This window comes from Oncorhynchus clarkii, chromosome 30, assembly GCF_045791955.1.
Source record: "Oncorhynchus clarkii lewisi isolate Uvic-CL-2024 chromosome 30, UVic_Ocla_1.0, whole genome shotgun sequence".
NCBI classification, from domain to species: Eukaryota; Metazoa; Chordata; class Actinopteri; order Salmoniformes; family Salmonidae; genus Oncorhynchus; species Oncorhynchus clarkii.
Window position 1 is genome coordinate 9,413,485 of NC_092176.1, and position 20,916 is coordinate 9,434,400.

General features: G+C 41.4%; 1 protein-coding gene across 1 annotated transcript; it reads right to left on the reverse strand.

The window, feature by feature from the left end:
• Window positions 1-1,507: 1,507 nt before the first annotated feature.
• LOC139389278 (guanine deaminase-like) lies at window positions 1,508-19,932 on the reverse strand. Its single transcript, XM_071135860.1, has 14 exons — window positions 19,780-19,932; window positions 15,777-15,865; window positions 15,503-15,674; window positions 14,745-14,832; window positions 11,545-11,650; window positions 9,753-9,780; window positions 9,456-9,563; window positions 7,532-7,639; window positions 6,675-6,772; window positions 6,262-6,329; window positions 5,569-5,715; window positions 5,007-5,128; window positions 4,547-4,574; window positions 1,508-4,293 (listed from the first exon to the last, which is right to left on the reverse strand). The coding sequence occupies exons 1-14, from the start codon at window positions 19,906-19,908 to the stop codon at window positions 4,223-4,225; spliced, it is 1,362 nt and encodes a 453-aa protein (XP_070991961.1). The 5' UTR covers window positions 19,909-19,932; the 3' UTR covers window positions 1,508-4,222.
• Between the last annotated feature and the right edge of the window lie 984 nt (window positions 19,933-20,916).

Here is a 20,916-nt window from a genome sequence, read left to right on the forward strand (position 1 = left end):
TACAAGTATTATGTTCAACAACTGAAATTCTCAGATATTATTTTGACGAACACACTTTGGTGCTTACAATTCATTCTCTATCGTCATAGACTTGATGGGCACTGACATCTGTGATCTTTGTGATATGACTTTCCTTAAGCACGTACTGATGAAACTGTCACTTAATATTTTTTTCTTAAAGTCTACAAACACTCTACATGTATTCACTCTGTCATAGGGTTGGATCCTATATGCTACTTTCATTATTCTCCTGTAAATGGTTCAGTGCCTATAATTTAGGCTGTGTGTAGAATGGGGCATAAAATAAATGACCTCTACTAGATTATAGTGATAAGGAAATCAGCATACAGTTTTGGCCTGTGTATTAATTTGCCTATAACTAATCAGAATTCCATTTAGTTTACATAAAAAGAGAACACTTCAATATGAGAAGATCCTGCCATGGAAAATAAGACTGGGTGGACATAAAGTGGAAAGGAGGGGAAATAACTCACACTATGCAGGACACCTTCAGCTGTGTGGTCTTTGTATTGCAGGTTTGATAGTTAGATTTTCAATAATGAATGGTTAGCTGTTATGTGACAATTAGGTCAAAAACTACATTTTATTGTTTGGTGTAGATGGCCAAGGAAGTTGCACAGATCTTCCCCAACATCCCCTCCCAAATTGATATAGAACCTTCACAAAACCACATGGAGCAACTGCGAAAAGAAATGTCTGAGGATATACTAAAAATGTCTGGTATGTAATGACATTTAATTCAAAGTAAATGTAAATTCTTTATTTTTATGTAGTTGTGTGGGACAGCCATATGTTCAGTTCATGTCTATGATTTCAGAGTTCAACAAAGCCAACAACTGCTTCATGTGTGCCACTGATAAAGAACCTTCATTGTATATAGACTTTTTCTATTGTGTTATTGACTGTACATTTGTTTATCCCATGTGTAACTGCATTGTTGTTTGTGTCACACTGCTTTGCTTTATCTTGGCCAGATCACAGTTGTAAATGAGAACTTGTTCTCAACTGGCCTGCCTGGTTAAATAAAGGTTAAATAAAACATTTATAAAAAAAAAACCTGGATGTGGCTCAGACTGACTGGGTTAGTAACGTTATTTAACATGTTTCTGACAACGGTGATGGCATGTAAGACAATTTATGATATAACACAATGGATGGCTAATTCGTCGTACTGCGTTGATATTTGATATTATTTATAACGTGTTACGCTTTGTTTTAGATTGAATGTTTTGCATGCCAACGGTGGTTCCATGTGCTGTAACTAGGAATGAAGACAAAAGAGTTCAACAGAGTAAAGAACACAAACTGGAAGTGCAGTCTTTGTTGTTGAAAATGTATGCTATACCCCATCCACACTGAAGAGGCTCTGACATGTACATCAACCAGGGATGAAGAGACAGTTAACACTGTGAAATGTTTTGTACTTATGTGAAGTAAAGTGTCTCTTGACATGTTGGAGAAGATTAAAGATCTACACTTTGTTTAATTTGTCAATATAACATTTTTATTCATTGATTTTCTGGCCACCATTACTGTGGTTACATGTTCAGTATATGTATTGCCCAGCAAACCCACTGCAGCCTACCGCAATAGCTCACTCTCCATCCCTGCTTTGGACAAAGACTCTCGTACTTTGCCATTTTCCTTTATGGTTGATATTAACGATGAAAGGAGATATTATCTGTCTCTCTCCTATTGTGTACCGCTGTTAAATAGATATTATCCGTCTCTCTCCTATTGTGTACCGCTGTTAAATACTGTGGCAAAATAAAAAACAGGGAAAATAAGTACTTAGAACTACCAATTATTATAGATAGATATTAAAGAAAAGGGTAAACACAACACTGGACTGAACCCCCTAATTGTCAAGCTAATATTAATTTACAATATAGAAGATACATGACTAGAGGTTATGCGATATGGGTGTATACTCACTGCACAATTCTTAGGTGTGTAATTGACATGACCAAGGAGCTATTGAAATGTAAAACTATGAAAAATGTACGTTACACTGCGTGATTTTACAGTACACAAACAAGAGTGTGCAATATATAAGGCTAGTCCGTGGCCATTCTGAAGTTCGTTTGAGTCCAGTAGGTCACATGACCAAGGAGCTATTGAAGTTTTAAATTCTGAAAAATTAATGTAAAATCAAGTGAGATGAAAATGGACAAACTAAAGGGTGTGCAATGCTGCTCATCGTGAATTTTAACATTTAACATTTCAATAGCTCCTTGATCATGACTTCAAACAAGGTTCAGAATGTCCACTCAGTGGGCCTACACATCACACACCCTTTAGTTTGTCCAATTTCATCTCACTCGATTTTACATGAAGTTTTCAGAATTTAAAACTTCAATAGCTCCTTGGTCATGTGACCTACTGGACTCAAACGAACTTCAGAATGTCCACGTGTGAGATGAAAATGAACCAACCAAAGGGTGTGCAATATAGAAGGGTAGTCAGTGGACAATCTGAACCTTGTTTGAGTCAAGTAGGTCACATGACCAAGGAGCTATTGAAATTCAAATGTAAACTGTTTACACTCCCTAACTAATTCAACTAGGAATACAAAATCCTGCTCACATTTCCACGTTTTTTTTTTAGCTTTGGAAAACGACACTTATTTGGAATCGGTGGCTCAAGTGGTTTGAAAGCTATTGAGGTTTGAAAGCGCAAAATATCTGTCGAATATCCAACTTGAAACTTTACCTCAGTCATTTTACACAACTGGAGACTTTGGCAGAATCTGTTTTAATTCCGCATAAATGATCGTAATGACAGGCTACTTTGACATTTTGTATTTTAATTATTGCGATCCAGCCAAATAGGTTCCAGAACGAAACAGTCCCAAAACGGTTTTGTGTGTTGCTCTAGGTTCTTTGGTGACCTCTTGAAGAAGGAAGGTAACACTCCTGTTCCAGCAGTATCCGGCTCAAATTAAACACAGCTGACAATTCTGATAAATAATGGGATGTGTTTGCTGTGGACCAGAAACTCGAATCTCTGTAGTCTTTATAGTGGACCTGTCTATGACAGACATCCCACATTGTGCTATGGTAGGCTGTCAAATGGACATGGTCACTTCTAGCTTGTCATCTGTCACACACAGATGGATCTACAGTGCAGTAGATCTGTGTGTGAGTGAGATGGGGAAAATATCTGGCTTGGAGGAATGTTTGCTTGAACAAAATCATTTTAAAGCTATGCTGTTTGCAGTGTTCAGCCTCTATATTTTCATATAACCCTACACTTTATCCTGGAGCCACTATCAATAATGTGTTAAAACCTTTGCCTCCAGGTGTGAAAACTCTCGAAATGTGTTACAAACAAAAGAGACACATTTTCACTTAAAATCATGCAGATACTCTGTAGCTTTTTCTGCTAAACTCAGCACTGTAGCGTGGAACAGCAGTTGCAGAATTATGACCGTTATGTGATAATGCCAGAGAAACCGGTGTTTGGAGGATATATTGGCACTTGTGTTGTTAGGCCCGAGACGAAGTCAAGGATGCTGTAAAATCCGGACAAATGCAAAGCTAATAGGGGGAACAAATAGCTTTGGACCTTACACACGGAGATAAGTCTTGGACCAGTACAACTCCCTTTCCCTCCTGGCGCAGAGATACATAGATCTCTGGCATACAACGTCTAAGAGAGCAGCTTCTAGTTTTGTGCCATCATCCATCAAACTCTTCAACCCATGACATTTTTATTTGTGTTTGTATATGGCCTATGATTGCATCTAATCTATTATACCGCACATGTCTTCGTGTTCTATGTTGCTGTGTTGTTATATATCTTGTTAATATCAAGCCGTCACCATAGATGAAGGTCCCTCTCAGGAAATAAAACTTACTTGAATTGAATAAACCTACATTCATAAACACACACATTTCCCTGGACTTTGAAATAACACAAACAACAGACAATGATGTTCTTTGGGTTACGACATACGTATGACAACATAGGATTCACTCTGAACTTCACGATGAGCAGCAATATCATCCATTGAATTTAACAGTATCTAATTACACTAGATGATTGAAAACACACACACTGTATATACAGTAATAATCTCTCTCGTTGAATACATTTTCCTCATCACCTCCTGTCCCGTTACAACAGCAGTCAGGTAAACTGGTAGAGGGTTCAGACAGATGGTAACAAGATGACAACAATCCAGCAACCAAACCTATGTCTATGTTGTTTCCACGAATGGGACCACTCTCTTCCCTGCCACGTACACCTCAGCAATGTTCCGATCATCCCCTGAAAGGAGGAAGGGAAAGGGGGAACAAAGAAGGAGAAAAAAAAGAACCTGAACATACTTGAGAGATTTTACAACACCTAGTGATGACCTCAAGACTTTTGGACCTCTTGGCTGACAGCTGCAAGGACCCAGGTTTGAGTCCCTGTCGTGGCTATCAGTGAATTCGCCACAATACTTTCATGGCACGTAAAGGGCCCATCCACCAAAGTCTGAAAACATGTTGTGTGAGAGAGACAGAAACAAAACTCTTACCCAAATTCAAGAACTTCTCCAGGAGCACCTGAAATCAAATGGAACCAAGATGAATGTTATGTATTGGGAGACAGAATGACCCAACAGGTAACAGGGTTTCCCATTTTATTTGGCCCCACAATATTTTTTGGGCAAATAAAAAAATATATATATATATATTTCTTTGGGACATAAGACAGTAAGAACACAGGCAAATCAGCTCAAAGTGATTTTAATTTTGGAAATCTGTTCCAATGTATTCCCACGCATAACAGAGAGATATACAGGTATGTGATGGTATACAAATGAAAGCAAGGTGTGAAATTATTATATCCGTTTGGGCTTCTTGCGATCAATTTGCAATCTACAAATGATTTGTTATTATGTTCCGGCCCCCTGACCATCCGCTCAAGAAAGAATTGGCCCATAGCTGAATCTAGTTGATGATACCTGCTCTATGTATTGGGAGACTGGTTCCTACCTTAGGCCCCTCTCCGTGGTTGATGAGATCAATGGGTCCTCCTGCTATGGCCGTGTTCACCCGCAGAGCATCAAAGTCTTTCCCTACCTGAAAGTTTCCCGTATGCTCATCCAGGGACAGGGCTACAAACCAAACAATCAACCCAGAGCTCAGAATATCAATCAATTATTCATCAATCAAGGACTCAATAAACAAATACACAGATGTACAGTTGGGTTCATTAAACGGTTTTTGACTGTAGTGCAGGTCAAAAACATGTGCTGCAAAGTGGATATACCTGTACAGTCAGTGGATTATATTTCAGAAATGTCACCTATGTATTTCATTGCCGTTTAGGTGATTGCAAATAAACTTGTTGGCTTGGCATCACTCTATGAGAAAGCTTGTGCTGTGAGCAATGTATCGATGCTGCAGCACAGGCGTTTTGAAAAGTAACATCTGAGTGCATGAATCTGTATCAATTCATAAATCATCATGTATCAAATCATTCATACTGATTGATGTATTGATTTAATAATAGTGGTGACGATGACCCTCCCACCCCTCCGGCCAGGTCTCCCACCTTGGCTGCCTCCCAGTGTGGCCAGTCTGAAGACCTCCTCGAAGGTGAGCGTTTGGTACTGGGGGTCCTGGATGGTCAAGGCTTTAGAGGTATCCAACGTTCTCCGCACAGCATCCAGCATAGAGGGAGAGTAGCCTCCTGCCACATCTGCAAGGCCGGAAACACAGACACACGCACAAGTGCATACACAAACAAATGTATTAATACGTTAAACACAGAGCCAATTGCAACAAAAAAAGCACTGGTTTTCTAAAAACTATACTAACGGGAAATAACATGCACCTGTGTGATAAAATAAACCATCAGATCAGCTTATCTCATGTTGTTATGGTGTCAAGCCAGTTTGATACCGGACAGGGAACCTAGAAGAAAGTTGCCTCTATTGCCGGCCTCAATGAAAAAACAGGATCATCCCAAATCGTAATGAATGTAAAATAACTATTCTAAGAAATAATATTATCAGTGCCATTTGAAATAACTTCATTAGACTTTAATTTGATCAAAAATATATAGATTATTATATAACTCAATCACGATTGCCTTGATTTAGTTATACATTTAAAATATGGACAACTCAGGGATAGTACATTTATTTTTTTCGTACAGCACACATGGGCTAAAAACGATACAGAAGACAGTGCGCTCTGGTAAAAGGAAGATGATCTGCTTTGTAGTGTGTTGTCATGGACTCACCTGTGCCCAGCCCCAGCTTTACTTTGTGGTTCAGAACCCTGCGGGCATCTAGCATACCACTGCACAACCTGAAGAGGGAAATGAGCGAGAGAGAGTGGAAAATGAGAGAGGGAAATGAGAGAGAGAAATAGAGAGAAGAGAGAGAGGAGAGAAATAAGGAGAGGAGAGAGAGAGAGAGAGAGAGAGAAATAGAGGGAGGAGAGAGAGAGAACATGGGCAGGTTCTATCTTGAGTGCTGATATGATATCTAGTATCACTGCTGTGTTTTAAAAGAATAGGGTATGATATAAAAATAAGAATCGTGATTTATTTCTAAATCCTAAGACATGGTCTTTCCTTTCACATCAATGACCCTTGGGAAAACACAGGCGTAGTCAGGGAACGTGAACTGTAGGGTAATGAGAAACACTTACGAGATGTTGGAATTGGGACAGTGAGCGATGGACGCCCCTTTCTCTCTGAACAGCTTCAGCTCTTCATCGGTTAGGTGACAACCGTGAGCCATAACAGTCTGTGAACCATCACCATCATCATACTTACTACCATTACCACCGCTATCATTATAATCATCATCAGCATACTTACAACCATTACCACCACTATCATGATAATCATCATCATACTTACTACCATTACAATCATCATCACATACTAACAACCATTACCACCACTATCATGATAATCATCATCATACTTACTACCATTACCACCGCTATCATTATAATCATCATCATCATATTTACTACCATTACCACCGCTTCCATTTTAATCATCATCAGCATACTTACAACCATTACCACCACTATCATGATAATCATCATCATACTTACTACCATTACCACCGCTATCATGATAATCATCATACTTACTACCATTACCACCGCTATCATGATAATAATCATCATACTTACTACCATTACCACCGCTATCACGATAATCATCAGCATACTTACTACCATTACCACCACTATCATTATAATCATCATCATACTTACTACCATTACCACCGCTATCATGATAATCATCATCATCATACTTACTACCATTACCACCGCTATCATGATAATCATCATCATCATACTTACTACCATTACCACCACTATCATTATAATCATCATCATACTTACTACCATTACCACCGCTATCATGATAATCATCATCATCATCATACTTACTACCATTACCACCACTATCATTATAATCAGCAATATGATTTTCATTATCCATAGAATGTCCTTGTACTGTGTGTGTGTGTGTGTGTTGGGCTAACCTTGTCAGTGAGAAGGTTGTGTTTGTGGTAGACGTCTGTGTAGGAGTCATAGTCTGGGAACAGTTCCTTCACCAGCTTCACCTCCTCCTTCGTCTCACTGATGTGACTCTGGGGATCACAGAGACGATCAAAGTATTTTTTAAATCTTCAGGTGATTATCAATGTGTATGAATTCAAGAGAGCGAGAGAGAATGGAAGGGAGATACAGTGCCTTGCGAAAGTATGCGCCCCCCTTGAACTTTGCGACCTTTTGCCACATTTCAGGCTTCAAACATAAAGATATAAAACTTAACTTTTGTGAAGAATCAACAACAAGTGGGACACAATCATGAAGTGGAACGACATTTATTGGATATTTCAAACTTTTTTAACAAATCAAAAACTGAGAAATTGGGCGTGCAAAATTATTCAGCCCCTTTACTTTCAGTGCAGCAAACTCTCTCCAGAAGTTCAGTGAGGATCTCTGAATGATCCAATGTTGACCTAAATGACTAATGATGATAAATACAATCCACCTGTGTGTAATCAAGTCTCCATATAAATGCACCTGCACTGTGATAGTCTCAGAGGTCCGTCAAAAGCGCAGAGAGCATCATGAAGAACAAGGAACACACCAGGCAGGTCCGAGATACTGTTGTGAAGAAGTTTAAAGCCGGATTTGGATACAAAAAGATTTCCCAAGCTTTAAACATCCCAAGGAGCACTGTGCAAGCGATAATATTGAAATGGAAGAAGTATCAGACCACTGCAAATCTACCAAGACCTGGCCGTCCCTCTAAACTTTCAGCTCATACAAGGAGAAGACTGATCAGAGATGCAGCCAAGAGGCCCATGATCACTCTGGATGAACTGCAGAGATCTACAGCTGAGGTGGGAGACTCTGTCCATAGGACAACAATCAGTCGTATATTGCACAAATCTGGCCTTTATGGAAGAGTGGCAAGAAGAAAGCCATTTCTTAAAGATATCCATAAAAAGTGTTGTTTAAAGTTTGCCACAAGCCACCTGGGAGACACACCAAAAATGTGGAAGAAGGTGCTCTGGTCAGATGAAACCAAAATTTAACTTTTTGGCAACAATGCAAAACGTTATGTTGGCGTAAAAGCAACACAGCTCATCACCCTGAACACACCATTCCCACTGTCAAACATGGTGGTGGCAGCATCATGGTTTGGGCCTGCTTTTCTTCAGCAGGGACAGGGAAGATGGTTAAAATTGATGGGAAGATGGATGGAGCCAAATACAGGACCATTCTGGAAGAAAACCTGATGGAGTCTGCAAAAGACCTGAGACTGGGACGGAGATTTGTCTTCCAACAAGACAATGATCCAAAACATAAAGCAAAATCTACAATGGAATGGTTCAAAAATAAATATATCCAGGTGTTAGAATGGCCAAGTCAAAGTCCAGACCTGAATCCAATCGAGAATCTGTGGAAAGAACTGAAAACTGCTGTTCACAAATGCTCTCCATCCAACCTCACTGAGCTCGAGCTGTTTTGCAAGGAGGAATGGGAAAAAATGTCAGTCTCTCGATGTGCAAAACTGATAGAGACATACCCCAAGCAACTTACAGCTGTAATCGCAGCAAAAGGTGGCGCTACAAAGTATTAACTTAAGGGGGCTGAATAATTTTGCACGGCCAATTTTTCAGTTTTTGATTTGTTAAAAAAGTTTGAAATATCCAATAAATGTTGTTCCACTTCATGATTGTGTCCCACTTGTTGTTGATTCTTCACAAAAAAATACAGTTTTATATCTTTATGTTTGAAGCCTGAAATGTGGCAAAAGGTCGCAAAGTTCAAGGGGGCCGAATACTTTCGCAAGGCACTGTAAATACAGATAAATACATGATTATCCTCAAAGCACATTCCCATAGGATCCCCTTGGCTTGGTTACTGTGGCTACAGGCTGGCAAAGCTCACCTGGATGTGCAGGTGGTTATTCTTGGCGATCTCTCCCAGGTGACCCAGCAGGGCAGCAGAGCAAGACAGGGCGAAGCGCGGGGTCACCACTGGCATTACAAGGGGGTACTGCCCCAAACAAGACAGAAAGACACCCAGTGAGCAAAATCCCAAAAAGCTCCTTTCACAGATTCTGATCACAAATGTTTGTTTTTTTTTTTGGGGGGGGGGGGGGGGGGGTACAATCCCTACATTGCCACTGACTTGTACATGTACCCTTAGAACCCCCCTTGTGCTAGCAGGGCTAAGGAGTCTTACCTTCTTCTTCAACATCTCACTAATGAACCTAGAGCAACACAAGACAATAATCACATTTGTATTTTTTCCTTCAAAATAATTTTGAAAACAAATTTCTATCAGGTAGGTCCCTCTCCGATTCATTCCATTTCCTTCTGTTTGGTTCCTAATTAATAATCCTCAGATGTGTGTTGGGCAAGATGTGAGTGTAAGGAAGGACTGAATCCTGTTTTTCAGACTGCAGCAACTGGCTCAGAGACAATGATTTCCTCACTAATTTCTCCTTTCAGATTTGCTGAGGATGCATTTGATAAGTTTTGTTTCCTGAGGGCCATACTTGTTATGTATGTTGAAATATGACAAATGTTGTGAGATATATTGTGAGGCTAGAGCAGAAGTTCTCAAACTTGGGATTGGATATGAAAATAGGGTGGCGCGAGAATATCCAAAATCCTGAGGAAAATAAAATAAAATACAGAAAGAAAATATATGCCTTTGTGTCTCAAAAACATCGTAATGTGGTTAACCTTAAAAATAAAAATGATTCAAATCTAAATGATAAAATTCAACCACAAAGCACCCTTAGATCATGGGAAAAGGCTGCACTTGACCGTTGCATTTGAAATCATTCCCATGGTGAACGGCTAGGCCCGCTATGAAACCACACACTAATGCAGATACTTTGATATTATCGGCCGCAATTGATATGGTGAAAACTAGGTGTGGGGAGGCAGAGACACAGAAACTCACATCAATACCCTTGTCAGATAACACCTTTAAACTAAGAATGTAAACTATTTCTAGCAATCAAGAGGAAACTGATTAAATGACTCAAAAACGCCCCAACTTTTGCTCTCCAAGTGGACGTTAGCTGTGAGGGCCGAGATGCCCGTGTTCGCTATACATGTTGGGGGATTCTATTCACGAGGACATATTTTTCTTAATGCCGCATTCAAAAGAACTGGGAACTCTAAAATCTATGACTTCTGTCTTCAGTGCATTTAAGACAACTGGGAACTCTGAACAAAAAAAACGATCACCGACTGCGAAAAATGGTTTTGAACGGTCACCCAACTCGAAATTCCAACTCGGGAACTCGGGCCTCTTTCTAAAGCTACGACTACTGACCTAGTATTTTCAGAGTTCCCGGTCTTGAAAGCACCATAAATGGTGGTGCCCTTCGCCAGCTCATGTCTGTGTGAAGCTGGATTGAGTGCGCTCATCTGCATTAAAACCCCTGACTTTGAGAAGCTCCGACGTGACATGCATCAAGCACACCCATCCAGCTAGTGGTGATGAGACAAGATACATTATGTCAGACTAATTTGCAATTGACTGTCAACGCCCCACATTAAAAGCATGCGATGGTGAGCTGAGAAGACAATCAGAAACACTATTAGAATGTTTTTCAATTGACTGCCACAGCCCCAAATAAAAATGAAACAGTCGCTGTTAGTTAATGCTATAATTTTTTCCACATGGTTGGGGTCCAGATATCAAAATGGGGCGGGACAAAAAGATATGGGAACCCCTGTGCTGGAAGGTCCCATAAAGTAATGTAAAGTCTAGAATGACATGTCTGTTCCCATTGGTTCTTGCTGCACAAGCCAGTCATGACTCAATATGATGATGCTTTTCTTAGTCATTACTCTATCCTCCTCCAAGGAAATGATTTTCTATGTGACCTTACGGTCTAGAGGCATGAAAAGCCATTGTGAGAGCCCATAAACCCCTCCTGTGCAAAGCACCTGCTCTAATCATTTAAATCTTTATTATGTATACAGCCTTGCCCCCTCTTCTGTCTATTACCTACCTGTTGGTTTCGTCATGGGACTCGTCTGGCGTCTCTCTGTAATGTGGGACAAAGTTGTTTGTATCCATACACACCTTGCCCACAAGGGCACGCTGTCCAAAATCATCTGGAATGACAAGAAACATTGGAAAAGGTCACCAAACTGGTGAAATCACCCATCAGGGGAGCTGCATTTGGTGTGATTAGAGTAGCACTCTGTCGAGACCGTATCAGACTGGAGTCATGAGGGACATTTGTAATGTTGCTCATCAGCATCCTGGAATAACCTAAATAATAAACTAAAGCTAACAATAAATCTCATAAACCAAAAGGTGGGAGCGCTGTTGGTTGTGGCTAAACAATTCTGGTGTCCTACAAACTCTGGACGGTTTAGGAGGAGTAATGCAACCACCAAAGGACAAACATTCCATGCATGCAGTAAGTAGATGTGAACGTGACAGATTCCTCTCCATACAAAACCCTATGTTCATGTCTTGTTCTGAGCTGGTGTTCGCGAAAATAATTTTCATTACAGTGGGTAACCATAAGGGTGGAATGGAGCAAATCAAGATGTTCATGCACAGCCAATCCCTGTACCTGAAACTCAATACTTTCATTACCTGCTATCCCTGCCCTCATTTAACCTCACACTGAAGTGTTTTATCATTTTATTTTCAGGACAACAAGTAGAACACAAAACATAAAACAGTTACATTTATAAGTTTTATTGACAAATGTCAATAAATAAAAAGCTCTGGCAAGCAATAACCTGTTTTTATTGCAGATATTGTTTCCTTACCGGGAAATGATTAAACAACTAGTCAGTGACAACTGCGTGGAGTTTGGACTTTGTGACAGCAACTATGCGATCTTATTACAGTATTATAGACACAAAGTCCGGGGCAGAAATTGAACTTGGCGAAATAAACTTGAATATCCACAGGATCATTCTGAAATGGATCTGAGAGATATAGCAAAGCTTAGGAAAACATCAGGGACGATCCAGATGCAAGTGGTGTGGGGGCTGTGCTTTGGCAAAGTGGGTGGGGTTATATCCTTCCTGTTTGGCCCTGTCCGGGGGTGTCCTCGGATGGGGCCACAGTGTCTCCTGACCCCTCCTGTCTCAGCTTCCAGTATTTATGCTGCAGTAGTTTATGTGTCGGGGGGCTAGGGTCAGTTTGTTATATCTGGAGTACTTCTCCTGTCCTATTCGGTGTCCTGTGTGAATCTAAGTGTGCCTTCTCTAATTCTCTCCTTCTCTCTTTCTTTCTCTCTCTCGGAGGACCTGAGCCCTAGGACCATGCCCCAGGACTACCTGACATGATGACTCCTTGCTGTCCCCAGTCCACCTGGCCATGCTGCTGCTCCAGTTTCAACTGACCTGAGCCCTAGGACCATGCCCCAAGACTACCTGACATGATGACTCCTTGCTGTCCCCAGTCCACCTGACCGTGCTGCTGCTCCAGTTTCAACTGTTCTGCCTTATTATTATTCGACCATGCTGGTCATTTAAGAACATTTAAACATCTTGGCCATGTTCTGTTATAATCTCCACCCGGCACAGCCAGAAGAGGACTGGCCACCCCACATAGCCTGGTTCCTCTCTAGGTTTCTTCCTAGGTTTTGGCCTCTCTAGGGAGTTTTTCCTAGCCACCGTGCTTCTACACCTGCATTGCTTGCTGTTTGGGGTTTTAGGCTGGGTTTCTGTACAGCACTTTGAGATATCAGCTGATGTACGAAGGGCTATATAAATAAATTTGATTTGATCAATAATTGTGTATGATTTTCTATGTAGAAGAACCCTTACCTTCTAACGACTCTTGTGCGGCGTGAGTGTCAGAGCAAAACAGTCTCAGCTTTTCATAGTGGGGTCATAATAGTTTTTGTAGCTCAAACCGCTTGGACGTCACAGACGTTTTTGTGAGAAGAACAGTTTTCGGGATCCGCCCGATCAGCCTTGGTCTCACAAACACCGTTCTAGTTCAGCCCCCATCAACACACAGGCTAATCGTCGGCAGATGCAGAAGACAGAGGAATCCAACGCAAAAAAAAAAAATGTTTAAGAGAATTCGGAACAGAACAACAGACCCATCTTATTGAAGCCACAGAAGTTCAAGGCCAACTGCGATACTGCAGGCGTTGCTTGCAGAAAACAGGATCCCCATTATAGTGAATGGGAAAATTGCCATCTTTGTGGTCAATCTTCATGTAAATAAAATACAAATTTGAAGACAATCATGGTACCAATAATTGCTTCTAATACACCATATATATGCAAGTCCTTCAAACGATAATGTTGTAAAAATCACAGAAGTTATAAGGACAATTTAGTTGCTAATGGCAGCCTGCAGTACCCCGGCCAGCCTTCAATTCGAGTTACTCATTGAGAGGAGGCAGCACTGAGCTAGCCTGCAACACCACTTCCTGAATTAGCTCAAACTGCGCATGTTATGTATCCATGAGATGCTATCTTAACCGACTTCATTTGGCTTCAATGTGCTATTCAGTCTTCACATAGAAATGAATGGTGTCACGTGTTCGATGGCTTTGTCCATTCCTATACCGTCATTGGTATAGAAGCACAAAAATATTTCCGATTATAGCCTGGGACTCAAAGCGTTAACAAAACATTTACACACTAGACTCCCCCCACAATGACGTTTGCACTGTGAAATAACAAATGGTACATGGTCAACATAACCCAACTACATAGCGAGAGACTTGGTGCCGGAGGCTGCCCTAGCAGTCAACACAGCTGCCTCCAGACTACTTGTATCGTGTCCCCCGGCAGCGAGGTTATAAACCCCACACCACCACTTTTAATACCGTCTATACCCTGGTGTCCGTCTCCCTAATTTCCTGTCTAAATAAATATAACACATTTGAAAGAGTGGAGTCCCAATCTCCCTTTTAAAAAAAAAGAGACGGATTGATAAGTTGTTGCATAACAACTTACGCAGTGGAGGCGTGTGTGTGTGTGTGTGTATTCCAGGTAGTTGTACATTGTGACTGAGGTTAATGTTTATAGCCAGTCAAATAATGTCCCGTGCTCTTTTATCACAGAGCATGTTCTTCCCTTCCTCCGTCATTAATACTTATGTAATAAACAAGAGTTAAACAGGCGAGAAGAACACTGGGAACAGGTCAAAGTACAATGTTTCAATGTTAAGCAATTGTGCAAGTGAGCGGTAGTGTGTGCAGGTTTGTGTCTGTTTTCTCACTTGCGATTTGGCCCAGCAGGAGAGAAGCGTCAGTGTGTATGGTGGCAAAGTAACAAGCCGTAGTGGTACCGTTTCTCAGGGTTCTTTTCTGAAATAGACAGAGATTGTTTTAGTATTCAGGCCCTATTGTTCATAAACACCACTCCATCAGTGCAAATATCACCTGCCCTAACCTGCTATGTGTTACAATGTATCCAGATTTCATCAGATTTTCTATGCTACTGTCACTCTGTGAGCTTTCCTTACAGTAGCCAAGGAAGCAACCTAAATAGTTCACATTTGTATTGTTTTTGCTACACTGCAGGTCATTTAAAATAAGCTAAAGCTTCACATACGTAAACTCTCTCTTTAACCTTTATTAAAATGGCCATAGCAGCCTGCTATTGGCCCTCCTTTGGCATCCCTATCCCTGCCCAGCAGTGAATTCCGAAAAACGAGAGAAAATAGACACAAGGGAAATTAAAGACGGCAACCAAAGTTGCTGCTCCCGAGTGTCCATTATCATTGCAATATTAACCTCTGCAACACAAGGCTTTAAATAAGTATAACAGACGATTTAGAATAGGAAATAAGGATAAGAATGGTCTATAATCCTCTATGCAAGTGAGACGGATTGATTCGGGTGCGCAACGGCATATATTTTAAAACATTGTGTGTTTCTTATTAGACAAGTCCAGGTCTGTTTCTTCCATTTGGTGCCTGATGAACACGACTCTGATGACTTCTACAGGTTTGTTAGTTTGGCCCAGACCGCTCACCACGACATGGGTGTAGACGTTGCGGGCGAACGCCAAGTCTTTGTAGCAGGCCTCCACTGGGAAGGTGTACGTGTTGAGCCACTGTAGCAGGGGCAGGTCCAGGGCTGTGCCTGCATAGCTGTACTGAGACGCGTGGATGTGGGTGTCCACCATCCCTGGCATGAAGAACTCACTACAGACAACAAAATGGACTTTAGGATAATAACTTGGTTGTGTTCAGTCACAAATAGATTAGGAATCAGTGTTACTCTCATAGGATGGACTCTTCACTCACTACTGTCCAAGCTGTGTAACAGCCAAGGCCTCAAACCCCCACTTCTGTGACAGACTGCCGACTTCCTGCCCACTCCCAATGAAGGCAATCTGTCAACATGAGAAGCAACCAAAAACAAGGTGCTGATTAGCGCAAGAGAGAGACAATCAGAGCCTAACTCAACAAGGTGTTCATTCATTTAAATATAATTTATCCATGCATTGATCTACTGTAACACATTAAGGCATAGTCAGATGACACAGACACCCTCAACAAACAGTACATTCGGAAAATATTCAGACCTATCCACATTGTTACATTACAGCCTTATTCTAAAATGGATTAAATAAAAACACTTCCTCATCAATCTACACACAATGACAAAGCGAAAACAGGCTTGTGAAAAAAAATGAAACAACTTATTGTACAGAAGTATTCAGACTCTTTGCTATGATCAAATGTATTTATAAAGCCCTTTTCACATCAGCCGATGTCACAAAGTGCTATACAGAACCCCAGCCTGAAACCCCAAACAGCAAGCAATGCAAAACCACGGTGGTGTGGAAAACCTCCATAGAAAGGACAGAACCTAGGAAGAAACCTAGAGAGGAACCAGGCTCTGAGGGGTGACCAGTCCTCTTCTGGCTGTGCCAGGTTGAGATTCTAACAGTACATGGCCAAGATGTTCAAACGTTCATAGATGACCAGCAAGGTCAAAATATAATAATCACAGTGTTTGAGAGGGTGCAACAGGTCTGCAGGTCTATCATTCAGAGACAGCAGGTGCGGTAGAGAAAGAGAGTTGAAAACAGCAAGTCCGGGATAAGGTAGCATGTCTGGGGAACAGGTCAGGGTTCCATAGCCGTAGGCAGAACAGTTGAAATGGGAGCAGCAGCATGACCAGGTGTACTGGGGACAGCAACTAGTCATCAGGCCAGGTAGTCCTGAGGCATGGTCCTAGGGCTCAGGTCCTCCGAGAGAAAACTTAAAATTCACACAGGACAAGGCAGGAGAAATACTCCAGATATAACATACTGACCCTAGCCATAAACTATTGCAGCATAATTACTGGAGGCTGAGACAGGACGGGTCGGGACACACCGTGGCCCCGTCCGACGATACCACCAGACATGGTCAACCAGGCAGGATATAACACCACCCATTTTGCCAAAGCAGTCTCCACACCACTAGAGGGTTATCTTCAAACCACCAACTTACTGCTCTGAGACAGGGCCGTGTATAGCCCACGAAGATCTCCCCCATGGCACGAACCCCGACAGGAAGATCACGTCAGTGACTCAACCCACTCAAGTGACGCACCCCTCCTAGAGACGGCATGGAAGAGCACCAGTAAGCCAGTGACTCATCCCCCATAATAAGGTTTGAGACAGAGAATCCCAGTGGAGAGAGGGGAACCGCCAGGCAGAGACAGGAAGGGCGGTTTGTCGCTCCAGTGCCTTTCCGTTCACCTTCACACTCCTGGGCCAGACTACACTCAATCATATGACCTACTGAAGATATGAGTCTTCAGTAAAGACTTAAAAGGTTGAGACCGAGTCTGTGTCCCTCACATGGATAGGCTGACCATTCCATACAAATGGAGTCTTGTGACCGTAGCGTACGTGTAGGTACGTACGGCAGGACCAAATCGGAACGATAGGTAGGAGCAAGCCCATGTAATGCTTTGTAGGTTAGCAGTAAAACCTTGAAATCAGCCCTCGCCTTAACAGGAAGCCAGTGTAGAGAGGCTAGCACTGGAGTAATATGATCAATTTAAAAATAAATTTGGGGTTCTAGTCAAGATTCTAGCAGCCGTATTTAGCACAAACTGAAGTTATTTAGTGCTTTATTTTGGTATGTGTCATGTAGATGGAAAAAAGCTGTCCTTGAAACAGTCTTGATATGTCCATCAAAAGAGAGATCAGGGTCCAGAGTAAGGTCTAGGTCCTTCGCAGTTTTATTTGCGACGACTGTACAACCATCAAGACTAATTATCAGATCCAACAGAAGATCTCTGTATTTCTTGGGACCTAGAACTAGCATCTCTGTTTTGTCTGAGTTTAAACGTAAAACATTTGCCGCCATCCACTTCCAGGGAAGGGAACTGCGACTCGAAATTGAAAAAAAGAAACCATGAGGTTGAAGGAATTTTCCGTAGAGCTCCATGACAGGATTGTATCAAGGCAACGATCTGGAAAAGGGTACCAAGAAAGGTTTGCAGCATTGAAGGTCCCCAAGAACAGTGGCCTCAATCATTGTTAATGGAAGAAGTTTGGAACCACCAAGACTCTTCCTAGAGCTGGCTGCCCGGACAAACTGAGCAGTCGGAAAAGAAGGGCCTTGGTCAGGGAGGTGACTAAGAACCCGATGGTCACACTGACAGAGCTCCAGAGCTCCTCTGTAAAGATGAGAGAACCTTCCAGAAGGACAACCATCTCTGCAGCCTTCCACAAAATCAGGCCTTTATGGTAGGGTGGCCAGACAAAAGCCACTCCTCAGTAAAAAGGCACATGACAGCCCGCTTTGAGTTTGCCAAAAGGCACCTAAAGGAACAAGAAACAAGATTCTCTAGTCTGATGAAACCAAGATTTAACTTTTTGGCAAGAATGCCAAGCATCACATCTGGAGGAAACGTGACACCATCCCTACGGTAAAGCATGGTGGTGACAGCAACATGCTGTGGGGATGTTTTTCAACAGCAGGGACTGGGAGACTAGTCAGGATCAAGGGAAAGATGAACGAAGCAAAGTACAGCGAGATCCTTGATGAAAACCTGTTCCAGAGCACTCAAGACCTCAGACCGGCGTGAAGGGTCACTTTCCAAGAGGACAACAACCCTAAGCACACAGCCAAGACAGCACAGGAGTGGCTTTGGGACAAGTCTTTGAATGTCCTTGAGTGGCCCAGCCAGAGCCCGGACTTGAACCCGAACATCTCTGGAGAGACCTTAAAATAGCTGTGCAGCGACGCTCCCCATCCAACCTAACAGAGCTTGAGAGGCTCTGCAGAGAAGAATGGGAGAAACTTGTGCCAAGCCTGTAGTGTCATACCCAAGATGACTGAAGGCTGTAATTGCTGCCAAAGTTGCTTCAACAAAGTACTGAGTAAAGGGTCTGAATACTTATGCAAACGTGATATTTCAGATGTTTTATTTTATACATTTGCAAAAATGTATAAAAACCTGTTTTTGCTTTGTCATTATGGGGTATTGTGTATAAATTGATCAGGGAAAAAAAAGCTATTTAATTACTTTTAGAATAAGGCTGTAATGTAACAAAATGTTGAAAAAGTAAAGGGGTCTGAACACTTTCCTAATGCACTGTATACACACACACACACACTACACAAACATGCAACCAATTACCAAATGAAATCTCATAATTAGGATCTGGGTGGCATGAGTCAGTTTGGAAAACCTTTGTAATAAAATACATGTGATAAAAACATCACATTCATGACAAAGCAATGTAAAATCGCAAGAAACGATTTCCATGAAACTATTATTACAAAGTCCAGACCACATTTCACAACTTTTGTGACAGCTGTCACAGGCCCTTTGTAGCCTCTACTGGGGTTACACACTGTACAATTATAATGATTGCAGGAAACAGGTTTATCTTCTTTTGAAGAAAATGTGTGTAGGTCAATGGTATCCATACAAAAATGCTGAATCCAATTCTGGCTTGGGGCATTTTTTTGTGTGCCAAAGTTAGCTAACTATTATAGTGTTTTGAAAAGATTTACCTAGCCTATGCAGGTTTGTAAAATGTATAGAAATTGGGGCAGCAAATAAATAAAACACAACCATTTAAAAAATATATAAAAGAGATGGAAAACATAGGCCTATAAAACAATGCGAGTTCCACTTAGGCCTACACATATGACACTTTGGCAATGTAAAATAGCCTAATCATAAGTTAAAGTCTTTACATACATTTAGCTAGGATTATTTCTAAATTAATTAACATAATGTATGCTGTTCATAGATATTGAAATACACTTTCACAGTTTAATTCTGACAGACCTTCCCCTCTGTGTCCACTCCCAGAAGCCTATCCTCCAGAATTTCCAGGGCTGTGTGATCGGTGGAGTGCACAAACGTCCCCCTGTAGACGTGCGCAATGTCCACAGCGGATTTGTTGGAGCTAGTCATATCTAGAATGTTACAACAGCAGGGTTTGATGCTGAAAATGAATCTTGTCACATTTTTATCCTCGGCAAGGATAGTGGGCGGTTAGGTTAATCAGTGCGCACCAAGAAGAGACTCCACCTGCCGACAGTGCGACTAGCCACAAGCGATGCGTGCGCCCGCATGGGACAGCCACAGTTTTATTAGCCTACATTGTTATAAAAATAGGTTTTGAAGCATTGCTCAGCAATGGCGCATTGTTCACTTTCATACCGTATGATAGTTTTCACTACTTAGACACAGGCAGAACTAGAGTTTTATACATGGGGTGGCAAAGGCTACTTCAGGGGGTCCAGAGACCATGACAGAAAATTAATGTAACCCTAACCTGGCATCTAAGCAGCATGAATGAATCCTATGATTGCTGATTAGATGTAGAAGTGATGATTCACTTAACCCGGAGTTCTTCAATGTGGCAGATAGTGTGACCACACAAAAGGGTTACTTCACTAGAATACTTCAACATACTATGAATAGTCAGTGTCTCTACCTTGGAACTGCAGCTCAATTTCTTTCTTTCTTTCTTTCTCTTTCTTTCTTTCTTTCTTTCTTTCTTTCTTTCTTTCTTTCTCACACACACACACACACACACACACACACACACACACACACACACACACACACACATACTTGGGTCACTGTTTTCACAAATATATAATCTGGGTCTATAAGTGTTTAATAATATCCAAAATATTATTTTCAGAAAATAAAGCTCAAGCACCAAGGAGGTAAGATTTGACATACCAGGTATCAAGCAGAAATGGACTTGAACAATAAAAAATAACTACAAACTTACAGTATCATATTTATGCTTATATATATAATGTTAACTAACAGCAAATAAAAGTTTGGGAATGGGCCTAATCAAGACCAAATTAAATCTGTGTGTCATGATACCCTTTGGATGTATCATTTTAGAATGTCAGTGTACTAGCTAGTACACAGTGCAGGTGTTAATCATGACCAGAGGGA

What these genes read in the sequence shown, in the direction of transcription:
- LOC139389278 (XM_071135860.1), bottom strand. Translation starts at nt 19,908, where the DNA reads ATGACTAGCTCCAACAAATCCGCTGTGGACATTGCGCACGTCTACAGG. An exon ending in ATAACCACCTGCACATCCAG is followed by an intron (nt 7,640 to 9,455) that starts GTGAGCTTTGCC and finishes TGTGATCCCCAG; the next exon opens with AGTCACATCAGTGAGACGAA. An exon ending in GGAGAAGTTCTTGAATTTGG is followed by an intron (nt 4,294 to 4,546) that starts GTAAGAGTTTTG and finishes TCCTCCTTTCAG; the next exon opens with GGGATGATCGGAACATTGCT.